This window comes from Pangasianodon hypophthalmus, chromosome 1 (assembly GCF_027358585.1).
Source record: "Pangasianodon hypophthalmus isolate fPanHyp1 chromosome 1, fPanHyp1.pri, whole genome shotgun sequence".
Lineage (NCBI taxonomy): Eukaryota > Metazoa > Chordata > Actinopteri > Siluriformes > Pangasiidae > Pangasianodon > Pangasianodon hypophthalmus.
Window position 1 is genome coordinate 11,945,987 of NC_069710.1, and position 13,413 is coordinate 11,959,399.

Genomic DNA, 13,413 nt, shown 5'->3' on the forward strand with positions numbered 1-13,413 from the left:
ATGGTTAGCAGTGCTATCATTTCTGGGAATAATAATAATCCTGACATGTAGCTGTGTTAGCTCTGTCATTTCAGTATTCTTTCATTTTGTATGAATTAACAGTATGAATGATAATACTATGATTGGTTTTCTCTGCTTTTTTTTTTTTACATTTTGTTTTTAATTTTGTATTTCAGGGAACTGCTAGTGAAGCGTCTTTAGTAGCACTTCTCGCCGCTCGCTCCAGAAGCGTGAAACACGTTCAAGCTGATCATCCTGAGTGGACCGAAGTGTACATCATGTCTAAACTAGTAGCTTACGCTTCAAACCAGGTCAGAGTCTATGTGAATTAACATATAGAAAGAATTACACAGTACATCCCAGAAGCTTCCTGGTGACTTCCTGGTTCGGTTTGTTTACCTCCCTCGTGTGTGAACTCCACCCTGACCACACCCTTTCCTCACAAAGGCTAAACCAGGATGGTTTATTAACATGTAATTCTATGTAAAGATACATTATCATTCTACATAAAGATATATATCCGTGTTGAACTGAATCATGCACGTTTTGAACATTTTGATAGAAAAGATTTTTCATAACACAGTACACGTGTGTGCATCTTTGTCAGGGACTCTGGTCAGGGGTATATTCTTTAATGGCTGGGAAAGTTATATTTTTAATGTTCTACACCCCACAGGCTCATTCATCCGTTGAGAGAGCAGGGCTAATAGGAGGCGTGAGAATGAAAAAACTTCCCACTGACAGCAAGTTTGCCGTGAGGGGAGAGGCACTGAGGAAAGCCATTGAGGAGGACAAAGCAGCAGGTCTCATTCCCTTCTACGTAAGTGTACACACATGTACACACACACACACACACACACACACACATATATATATAATATATATATATATATATATATATATATATATATATATATATATATATATATGAGAGAGAGAGAGAGAGAGAGAGAGCATACGCAAGCATTCACTTTCTATAGAGCAGGGGATTTCAAGCTTTTTACAGTCAAAAATAAATAAATCCTCACCGCCCCTCTCAGTGCAGTTATTTTATTCAAAAATGCATTTTAGGCATTTTATTTAAATGTGTACAATAATATTCTGTCTAATTATTGAAGCTGGAGTGTTTTTTTCTTGAATTATCCACACATTTTTTTTTTTATTAAAATAGTCATTATAAACATTATTTACAGGTACATTGATAATGGTGGATTGAGATTTCCAACACTGTAATCAAATTAAAATAAATAAATAATCTATCCTTCATGGACCCCTGGGTCTTCCCAGACCACATTGTGTTTGCACAAATGTCTTGAAAAGAGTGGACAAAGGTTAGACAAAGTGCGAAAACTAAATATTCAGGACAGTTGCAGCTTCCAAAATAGCAATCCAGTACAAATCAAGCCATATAAGAGACAATAATTTAAAAAATGTCTGAACTACGACATTTGTGCAAATTTATAAGCACATCAGGGGGCATGGTGGCTTAGTGGTTAGCACTGTTGCCTCGCACCTCCAGGGTTGGTGGTTTGATTCCTGCCTCCACCCTGTGTGTGCGGAGCTTACATGTTCTCCCCGTGCTTCAACGGTTTCCTCCCCCAGTCCAAAGACATGCATTGTAGCTTGATTGGCATTTCCAAATTGTCTGTAGTGTGTGAATGGGTGTGTGATTGTGTCCTGTGATGGACTAGCACCCCGTCCAGGATGTGCCCCGAGTCCCCTGGGATAGGCTCCAGTCTCCCTGTGACCCCGTGTAGGATAAGCAGTATAGGGAATGGATGGATAAGCAAGTCAGGTCAATTCACTTGCAGTGTTACTGAATTATCAAGGATTTTTTTATAGATAGAAAACATAGAACTTGCCATTTGTACTTTATAATCTATAAGCATTCCGCCTGCAGAGATCATGTTTTGTAAATAAGGAGCCTGTTTCAGAAATGTGGCTGTAAAAACACTGTGTAAGATGCGAATTTCAGTTGCGAATGTGCTAGTGCTAGCTAAGAGCTTTTCTAACGCAGTAAAGCTTATAATTTAATGATAATTTAACGAAATGGCGAAATGGACATAAATCTAATAGATTCAGATTGTAAATGATATAAATAAATCTATCCATTTTTGTACGCTATTAAATAAAATGGAAAAGTTAGCCAAGAGAAGAAAATGATTCTTCAGTGATTAATTTCAGTGAGCAGTGATCAGTTGAGTGAAGAGGGATTAGTCAAATACCCTGACTGACATTTACCTCAGGAGATTAGACTAGAGAGACTGGCATGAACGATGCTTATGATCAAAATGATTACTTCTTTTCGATTGGATATGGTTATATTTGTTATTTTCATAATATATTTATTTAAATGCAAATTAAATAAATAAATTCTAGTTAGTTTTAGACAACTAATGTGTTTGACGCCTGTCAGTGAAATTGGAATGGAAATTTGAAATGCATTTAACTCTGCTTTTTGTTTACCTTTAATGGTAACCAGACATTAAAATGCTTCATAATAATAAAAAAAATTTAAAAAGGAAGAGAGAAAAATATTTCAGCTCAGTTTATATAGTAAAATGAAAATGGACAGATTTCACCCTATGTTTCCACACAGTGTTTCCCCCCGGGGCTTCCCCACATATTCTTTAATGCTTTATAAAATTCCTTTCCTCCAGTTTTGTGCCACACTGGGAACGACTCCATCGTGTGCATTTGACTGCATCACTGAGCTCGGACCCATATGTGAGTAAAAGTTCCCTTCTGTTTGTCCTTTCCTTTGATTTTATACTACATACACTTAAATAATGTTGCAGTCACAGTGATTAGGGACTTTTTTGCCACAGGTAACGCAGAGGGGATATGGATGCACATTGACGCTGCCTACGCAGGAAGTGCATTCATCTGTCCTGAGTTCCGACCTCTCTTGGATGGCGTGGAGGTGAGATATGGAGACGTTTTTGTTTGTTTTTTTAAACAGTTATACAAGGAGTCTGAAATGTCAGCACTTTGTAACTTTGTCAGTAGTTTTTCCTCCATGGGAAAGTCTTCAGGTCTTTGCACTTTCCATTGTCTTGGGGTATTTTTTTGTTTGTTTTGTTTTATTAACTTCAAGAGAGAGTGAAAAGAGTTTGATGAGAGAAAAGTGTTTATAGCTGCTATAACGTAAGTGATAAGCAGAACTAGCCAAAGGACAAAATGATGTTGGCAGAATGTTGGCACCCGACCTTGACCCAACATCAGTTTGCTACCTGGGTAACTTGTGTCCTAGATGTTCCACAACATTAATTGTTTAAAAGGTACAACATGTTCACTAATAACTAAAAAATTATAATCCTTGGGCAAAACAGCTGTGGTATAAAAGGAAATGTCAGGCCAATTAGTTTGCAGCTAGTTTGGTTTTGCTTGCTAGTTTGTGTTTTCTTAAATAGTTTGCTAATTTGCTTTTGCTAGATAGTTTGCTTTCACTCACAAGTTTGCTTTTTCTTGCTAGTTTGTTTTTGCTAGTTAATTAGCCTTTTAAGCTAATTTCTAGCATTTTGTTGGCTAGCTGGATTCCATTTACTGCTTCAATATCAAAGTCTCCTCCAAACACATGTGAATAGTGGTACAAACAGATTTGCCCATCAGGCCAATACGTTTGCTTTTGGGTTTTTCTTGCTAGTTTTCTTTTGTTTCATAGTTAGTTTTTTCTTGCTAGTTTGCTTTGGCTCACTAATTTGTTTCTGTGTTCTTTTTAGCTTTTTGTGTGCTTTTTGCTTGTTAGCTTTTTCTTGCTAGTTTGTTTTTGCTTGCCATGTTTCTTTTAGCTGGTTACCAGCAGTTTGTAAGCTAGGCATTGCCAATACCCACCTCATTATCCAAATCATCTCCAAATGCATATGAATGGTGGTTTATGGCTTCAAATCCTTTTGCCGTACTTACCTATTGAAGCCCATCAAGCAAAGGTCAGACCAATACATTCTTCAACGTGTGCTGATTTGTGTGTGTATGTTTGTGTGTGTGTGTGGTGTGCACAAAAGTATTCAAATGTCAAAACTGATGTGCGCTGGAGTGAGTTATATGTGGAGAAATTGTCTGGAAATTAGAGAGCCTTTGAGTTGCCCTGGCACCCAGCTGAGTATTCTGGAGATAAGGGTAAAGTAATTTCCTGAGGCGCATACAGACCTTTAGATAAGCCCCTCCTTTTCCCTCCATAACAAAATCTCCCTGTTTATAAGCACCAGTTCAAACAATACTGTTCAGGCCATGGATGGCTGAAAAGACCCTGGTCTTTATCAAACGCTCGAATGACAGCACAATGCCGTTTCCTGTATTGCGACCTGTTGCCAGGAAGCGAATAGGATATAGTAGCTCCCATGGCAACAATCATACGTTCCATATAGCATCTACGGTTTTATTCTCGGACCCACAGTCTAGCATCATTGCAGCAGATGGAGAGGATATTGAGCAAGAGACGCCTGGGCAAATAGATCAGAAGACAGATAGACAGAGAACCTGTTAGTTGGCAGGTGTGACAGCTGATTAAAGTTTTAAACCAATATTGCGTCTATTTATATGCATGAGGGACAACTGGTTTTATAGTGGTAGCCAGGAGGAAGCGTTTTGACAACGCTTGACCTGCGTGCATATCATTTTTAATTATAACCTTCTGCAATCAACAACTTACTGTATTACAATGATAAAATAAATTAGCAATATGTTAAATATGCATTAGGTCATATCAATTAAAATGTCTGTGTGTGTTTTGATACATAAATATCATATGCTACATTTTTATTTTAGCAAACAAGCTATGGCATCAATACAAGAGAGAGTAAAAGGCTGTTCTGTTGCTTAAGGATTACAAACAACTGTGTCTTGGTGGACTACATAGTGGTTTGTTAAAATATGAAGTTTTTCAAGTTGGGAATGATTTTCCCTTTTCTAGTTGTTAAAGGGACACAACTGGATGTGTCAGGTTAGGGTCCATATACAACAGCTGTTCAACAAATGTTAATGTTAATAAAGTCCTCATTCACCACTCCATACCTTTCAGATTCTGTTGTAGGCTAATTGCCTCTAGTGTGACCAACAATTTTTTTAAAAATGTTGCTATTCAAATATATAGGCCGATTGGCATACCTTTCTAAATGTTGCGCAAAAATGGAACTTTAGAGCTAATAGAAACTTTAGAGCTAATAGAAAAAGCACTAATAGAAATCATGCTGCCCCATGATTCCTAGGGAGGATCAGCAGACAGAACTGGTAAAGACAGTGTTGCCAGGGTCACATTTTTGTATACCAAATTGGGCTAGTTTGAAAACACTCTGCAGCCCACCAAAATCTTTTTTATAGCAAATAATCTGATATAAAGCTAATAAATTTCTGCAAACAAACAACAAACAAATTTCTGCAAAGTGTAAGTACAAACAGTGTGTCTGTTGTAAGATAGAATTCTACTGAAATCAAAGGTTGGGAAAAGGAAAAAAATAGATCATGGAGTGGATAATAATTTGTACAACAGAAATGCGTGCGCACTACAGTGACCATAGAAGTGGCCAAGAATTTAGGTTCTTTTGGTACTTCGAGGACATTACATCTTCAAATTTGAGCACACAACCTTCTGCAAAGCTGTAACCTCTGAACTACCACTACTCTATACAATGACTGAGGAGTATTTACTTTGAACAAACATATTTACACTGAACAAACGATTCACAGTTTTTTATGGACCGCAATGTGTATTTATTCAGGATCTGTGAGAACAATACATAAAGGGACTGAGTTTTGTCCGTTTAAGTGTAACTACTGTGTACTGGCAAAGAAACAATTCATGGGATAAATTTTTTTGTTAAATGATAATATTTACTAGGTATATATTTGTTTTTCAGTTTGCTGACTCCTTCAACTTTAATCCTCACAAATGGCTGCTAGTGAACTTCGACTGCTCCACGATGTGGTGAGTTTGTGGTGTTCTGTGTATGTTTTTTTTTTTCTTTTCATATTTTCATACTTTCTCAGTTTCATATGGAGACCCATTTCACCAAGCAGATTCCAGAGACTCTTATTAGTCTTTCCTATCCATGTGGAAATAGAAAGAGCAGGAAGACAAATCCAGCTGCTGTCTCTGTCAGCGCCAGTCAAACAGGATATGAGACAGACAGGGACAGAGTGCATGAGAAGGCGTATTAGATTTTAATAATATGGCTACCTTCATATCATTTTGAAACACTGCTAGTATAGCTATTTTATATGATAATCTAATACTGAAGTTAAAGTAAGTAATCCGATATGGTGGATTTATTTATATAATGAAACAGTGACGTTTTACATACAGTCACTAACCATGGCATTGAAACATTTATTTGCACTACAGTGCTGCTGAATTCTCAATTCTGATTGGTCAGAAGGCGTCGATTCATTTTCTATAACAGCAGTTCATGCACTTGTCCTAATATGTTAGCATTTCTATAGAAACAAATTAATCACAGGTGTATGGTGGCGTTTTCTCTGAGGAGACGTTTATTTACTGTTTTATGGAAGGAGTCTCCAGTTTCAGTGCTTTAGTAAAGCTGTTCCATTAAATTTTGAAGAAGAAATGAAACAGTAGGCATTGTGTTTTCTCTGTAACATGATAAGCTGCAAGGTTTTTTCTTATTTTCTCTCTCTCATGATGTTAATAAGAGAGGTTGGTGAGGGAAAGAATTTTTATGCAAATCTATAACTAACTAACTTCAAGTTTCTGTTATTTCTAAGCATATAGCCTCCAAGGTTTTATTTATGTTTGCACATATACTATGCAAGCAGTCTTACAGGCTTTTATTTATCTTTAAGCATGTACCATATGTATGTATGTATGTATGTAAGTATGTATATGTATGTATATATGCAAACAGTGTGTAAGCAAGAATAGGATGGAGGCGGAGTGGCAATACTTCGTCATCAATTTATACAGCAGATAACATTCTGGAAATTCTATTTCTTGAATGCTCTTATTCAAGTCACCAACATTGTTTCCCATGAAATATGTGTTAAAATGATACCAAACATGCCATAGAAATATATCCACAAACATCTGGCCATATAGTGTAAATATAGATGATCAGATGTAATTCACTGGGAAATTCAGTCCAACCCACATTCCTGATTGCATTGTTCTGACCAGTCCAACTCTAAATTTCTGTTAAGTCCTAAAAAAATATTTTGTGGCTTTTCTAACAAAACCATGCCTGAAACTGATGTTGCAAAATGTTGCAAATGTCATTTAGGGTGAAGAAAAGGGCTGATATTATTGGGGCGTTTAAGATGGACCCACTTTATCTGAAGCATGACCACCAAGAGTCAGGTATTTCTGCATCACCCATACAACACTAAAAAAAAAAAAATCTTAGCCAGTCACAATATCTTAAATATAGTCAAATTTATTTAGCATTATTTATTATAACATTACAACAATATATGATTATTAAACCTATTTCTCGACATCTTTATTAATTTCAAGTTTGAAATTTCAAGTCTTGTTCTATTGACAGATGGTTTTGATAATATTAAGCATTTATTTCTAGAAAGAAGCAAAATTATCTGTCAGTAGAATTCTAGTATTGTAATAGGAAATACTAGATAAATTTGACTATATTCAAGATATTTTCACTTGTCATTTTTTTGGAGTGAGTGCTAATGTAAAATTATCTTAACACATAATCTATTTCTTATTCAGGTATCTTGACAAAACAGTAGTGCTACAGTTACTAGTAGGGTGTAATGCTGTGTTCGCTTAAAGCTTGTCAACCTCAGGCTAGGAAAAAACAAAGAAAAACACCCACTCAACATGGAATTCATACTCAGAAAGTTAGGAAAGTGTCCTCAAACCAACGTTCAGCATATGATGTCAGGCCAACATGGCCGCTCACACAGACAAGTTTAAACTGACACTTTAAATGAGTTTATAGTAGTATTTATTTTAGATCCACCAACATAGACACGTCAGTAAATGCTGAAAGTAAATGGCATCATACACTCATATTAGCTTGCTAGCTTGTTGTATATGCCCCCCCAACTGTAGATCAAATGCACCAAGCTGAAACATTTCAAGTAGAAAGTAGAACGAAGACTCTAATGCTAATTGTCTAACATTAATTCTCACTTGGCTGCTTTCACAACAACAATTACAACCAAACCTGGTATTTCTACATTGTATTTTCTACTCAAAGCTAAGAGCAAAGCCAGGTGGATTTAAAATGATAAATATTACTGATTCACATTAGTATTTTTTTCCTCTCTGACTAATGTTTTAAGTAATAATAATGAAATAGCTGCGTTGTTAGAAAGCATTCAATGATATTATCTAAAGAAAAACTAGTATGAAGTTCACAGCCAGATCTCTCCCCGCTGTCCATCACCCACCACCTCCATGAAATGGCACACTCTAATTACCCATCATGCTCCGCTCTGCCTTTTGCTCATCTCCCATTCTGAGCACAATAGCAGCTTGGTGAGCAACACAGCTGTGCAGCTGCAGCCGGCCTCTAATTGCGCTGACAGCAAGACAAAAGGGGTGGCCGTATCTGTTCAAGCACACACATGCACATGCAGACACACACACACACACGCACACATGCACACACACTTCACAGGCCTATCCATAGCTTGCGCACAAAGCCTGCCCCCACCTCAAACAACAAGAGCCTAATGAAGTTACACTGCACCGCTCCAGGCTTTTCTGCCTTTATAAGGAGTGTAATGGCCGTGACATCATCAGCATCCACATACAGGCCATATATCCGTATCTTTTCTGTAAATCTGTGTCTGGTTACAGTTTCTCAGATTGAACACAAACATCGGTAAAATGTGCACAGTTTACATCTCAATGATATAACACGCAGCTCGTTTGATAATTGCTCATAATGATCTTTGGATGGTTCATTCTATTTACATATATCTTTCATATGATATTAAACATAGTCATATTCATGAGACATACAGTGGGGTCCAAAAGTCTGAGACCACATTGAAAATCTGTTTGTTTGTTTTTTTTTTCATATAAAATTGGAAATTAACATAAGATTTTAGAATTTTGAAATACTTAAAACAAAGAAAGTCAATGTTCAGTATCTTGAATATTCTAGATTCTGCACTATTTCTAGGTCCCTATTTAAATGTAAGCAACTTTGTGATATTGATCATGTTAACTGCTTTGTACAAAAGGACAGATTTTCCTCATGCCTAATCTCTTCTTTTGAAGCATGTGTTCAGATGACACTTCGATGGATTTGATCTAAAATGATAATATAATTTGTAATTTAAAGCTTCAAATATATAAAAAAAAAATCAGAATGTCACCTCAAACATACTTAAAGATATCTCTGTAATAAATTATTTATATATTAATGGAGGTTTCACAAAACTACATTCGGCATCTAACATCTTAAAGAGTTTTTGTCCAAGGTTTTCCTTTCAGAAATAGAATTCAGAGAGCCACAAGGCATAATCATCCAAAGCTCTATTGAGGAAACTTTGAGGAAGCTAAGAATTTTACATGTGGAACTTATTCTGAAAACAAAGCTATTTGTTCTCGCAAGAGTTCCTCTAGAGAGTCAAACCGAATGCACTAGGGTGCTAGAATTTATTAAACATGAAAAAAAAAGAAAAATCATGCTGGATGTTGACTTTGATTTGATCCATTTACCGTCATCTTGTTCTGTTTGTTTGCAGGATTAGTGACGGATTATAGAGTAAGTACTTGAGTGTATTTATTCTGTGTTGCATATTTGGATGTGAGTTTTCAATACGTTTATCTGATTTTCTGTGGTAATATGTTGAACTGTCTGGTGACTGTGTGTTTTGCTACAACAGATTTTTTTTGCTGCGCTTTCTTCTTCTTCTTCTTCTTCTTCTTCTTCTTCTTCTTCTTCTTCTTCTTCGTTTTTCTCAGTGTTATCACATACCTGTGTTACGCAGGGTTGCCAGGTTTCAGCAAAATCTCCCATCCAACTACATCTCAAAAACCCACACAGAGCACCTGAAACTAGCCCAACAAGTTTGAGTGTTGGAAAAGGGAGATAGATTTTCTTCTTTTTCTCAGCCTTTTGCATGGTCCACGTGGTGCAGATGCATTTCTGATGTAACAACACTCCATTATCCCTCCCATAATCTCCCTAATCTTTACAACAACAGAAACGGTTCTGTACATCCTAGACACACTATCTGCACTTGTACTTTTCCTTTGTTTGTTATAGCCTTTTTTATATGGAAATTAATTAGATTTAATTAAAACAAGATCTTGGTGAACACGGACTATTACCCAGACTACTAAAGTATCCCAAACAAAAACGCCACCCACAGACTTGCCCCTGGCAACCCTGATTTGTGCACAATAATGAATCAGAACGAATGGCATTAGTTTATAGTTGTAGCATCAAGGTGCGTCACTTTACTGTGAAACACTTTTTGCTACATATACATACATACATACATACATACACACACACACACACATATACATATATATATATATATATATAAATTTTGTCCCTGAGCCCAGGCTAATGATTTGTCCTTAATTGCTAATAAAAAAAAAAACAACACACTACAGAGTTTCTAGTACCTAACTGACATCAGACTAAGGATTTCATTTGTGCATGATGTACCCACTCTGTCAGGTAGCATAATGCAGTATTGGATTTGTTCAGGGCAGGACACGAGCTGCTTAGGGACATGATCTGGTTTTCACGGTCATGTTCAATGGAGAACCTTTTGCCCATGTGTGTTTGTGTCATCTCTGATCTCGTCTCCTCCCAGCACTGGCAGATCCCACTGGGTCGGAGGTTCCGCTCGCTGAAGTTGTGGTTCGTGTTGCGCATGTATGGACTCCGAGGTCTGCAGCAGCACATCCGCAAGGTAATCACTCAAAGCTGACCTGTCAATCAAATCAGCTCCACCGTATGCCCTCTCTGAGTCTGAGCCCGAGCCCATTTCCTGTCAGATTCTAGATGATCATTGTATGAGCGTCTAGAGAAAATGCATTTACATGCCTTATTTGATATGGCAGATTTATTTTCTGTCCTTCTTTGAGTATTATCGAAAAGATATGTACTGAATAAATGCACATAATATATATACCATATATATACCATATACTGGTATATGTAATAATGCTATAAATACGTTATTTCCAGGTAATATTAAATTTCCACTTTTTTCCTGTCCAAATCTTCATTTATATTATTAAGATTTTTATTGTTGTAAAATAAACTATATAGTAAAATAGAAGGGAGAGTCCCTATTTAAAATTAAAGGGGAGGTGGAATGAATTTTGAGTGCGAGCCTTGTAGCTTGAGGACAAAACTAAACAACTAAACCTAAGATGTCTTAGCTGTTAGACAATATTTTTGGTAATGGGGAAATCATAAAGAAATGAGAAAATGCAATTTAACTTTTAAGGCGTAATGATTCTTTTAAAAGTTCTAGCAATTCCTCATACTAAATGATTTAGTATTCACATGCCTGCTATAGTTTTATGGCACTTAAAGTCTTCTTTCCATGATATATGAATGGATTTATCCATCTTAACACTGTACTGTATTATATTTAAAATAATAAAAAGGGGTAGAATGAACTTACCAAAATGAATTAAAAAAAAAAGGTATTAGTTTTGTATATCATTCAATTTAATAAAAATTCTTTTAGAAATCAGAAAAGGAAAAGAAAGTAAATTAATATAAATATGACAGGGGAAAAAAGGGTATCACATACCAGAGTATATTTTTGTACATTTGGCAAATGGTTTTCATCCTAACCAAGCTAAGCAGAAGAGGGCTAAAGTTTTTTTCTCATAAGGCCAAGACTGCTGCTTTCAGAATGCGTATGTTTGTCAGTGAGGTGGTATATCTTAAGTACCTTTAGTATATAACTTTAGTGAAAGTGCAGATTTTTTGACTAGTGTTATACCTTTTGAGGCTTTTAGAAATCACCACTGTTTTCTTGAGCTCCCAGAGTAATGAGGTTTTTTTTTTATCTGGATTTAAAAATAGAGTGTATTTGGCCACAGCAGAGTCATTATAATGAAGTGTTTGGCTGAGATTAAGGAAACACTTTGTCCACTTTGGATGGCTGTTCTTAGTCACGTTAATATCGTTAGCACGGCTGAGTTTATGCTTTTGGAAAAACCCTTTTGCGGCAGTTGTGACGATCTGAGGTACTGAGTTAACAGCTGTGCAACCTTTTTAAGAGAAAAGAGAACCAAAGGACAAGACTGCTACCTGCTGGACAAGTCTGAATCTGTAAGAAGCTCTTCATTAAATAGCTGATTGGCCCTGATTAGGTTTATAGAAGTAGTAATTTAATTGTAAACATTTACTAGGACATTATAGGAAAATATGATTAAGGAGACACAACACATTTCAGTGGAACAAACACCGTAGGAGTTTGGACACACCAATAAATGAAGGCGTTGTTTGGCATCTGTCTCCCCACCTCCAAAAAATACTTATATACACTGCCTGGCCAAAAAAAGGTCGCTGTTTGGGTTTAAATAAGCAAATACTTAAGAGCCTATGATTGGATCATTACTGCAGTGATTAATATGTTTCAGCTGGCAACAATTCTTTTAACCTTAACTGATGCAGTGTGTAGCTTCTCATTTCTTAAACATCCATGGCAGATTACGTATCCCATGGTTGTGGAAAAGATGTTACTGAAGGGGGAAATTGTTGGCCTGCATCAAGCAAAGAAAACAACTAAGGAGTTTGCTGAAATCACTGGAACTGGATTATGAAATGTCCAGTGCATTATTAAAGCCTGGAAGGATAGTGGTGAACCGTCAACTTTACAGCAGAAATGTAGTAGGAAAAAAATCTTGATCGGAGATCTTTAAAACGCTTGGTGATGTCACATTGTAAAAAAATCGACAGGAGAACTCACGGCTATGTTTAATAGTGAAAGTAAGAGCATTTCCACACGCACAATGTGATAAGAACTTACAGGATTGGGACTAAACAGCTGTGTGGCCACAAGAAAGCTATTTGTTAGTGAGGCTAATCGGAAAAAATGACTTCAATTTGCTAGGGAGCATAAAGACTGGACTGTGGAGCAATGGAAAAAGGTCACGTGGTCTGATAAAATCAGATTTACCCAATTCCAAAGCAATGGGCGTGTCAGGGTAAGAAGGGAAATGCATGAAGTGATTCACCCGTCATGCATAGTGCCTACTGTACAAGCCTCTGGAGGCAGTGTTATGATCTGGGGTTGCATCAGCTGGTCAGGTCGAGGCTCAGCCTCATTGTGTGGCAATAAAATGAAGTCAGCTGAGCACCTGAATGTACTGAATGACCAGGTTATCCTGTCAACGGACTTTTTCTTCCCTGACGGCACAGGCATATTCCAGGATAAAAATGCTGATTCATCAGGCTTAACTTGTGAAAGAGTCGTTCAGAGAGCATGAGAAATCATTTT

General features: G+C 36.7%; 1 protein-coding gene across 3 annotated transcripts in view; it reads left to right on the forward strand.

Moving 5' to 3' along the window:
* Positions 1–13,413, forward strand: part of ddc (dopa decarboxylase) — a 33,110-nt gene that overhangs the window by 16,748 nt on the left and 2,949 nt on the right. For all 3 annotated transcript variants that reach the window (XM_026925991.3, XM_026925992.3, XM_034307358.2), the window contains exons 5-12: positions 177–311; positions 677–820; positions 2,661–2,727; positions 2,829–2,923; positions 5,856–5,923; positions 7,233–7,309; positions 9,676–9,695; positions 10,762–10,860. In XM_026925991.3, the coding sequence (XP_026781792.1) occupies positions 177–311; positions 677–820; positions 2,661–2,727; positions 2,829–2,923; positions 5,856–5,923; positions 7,233–7,309; positions 9,676–9,695; positions 10,762–10,860 (705 nt within the window). The remainder of the gene's footprint in view (positions 1–176; positions 312–676; positions 821–2,660; positions 2,728–2,828; positions 2,924–5,855; positions 5,924–7,232; positions 7,310–9,675; positions 9,696–10,761; positions 10,861–13,413) is intronic.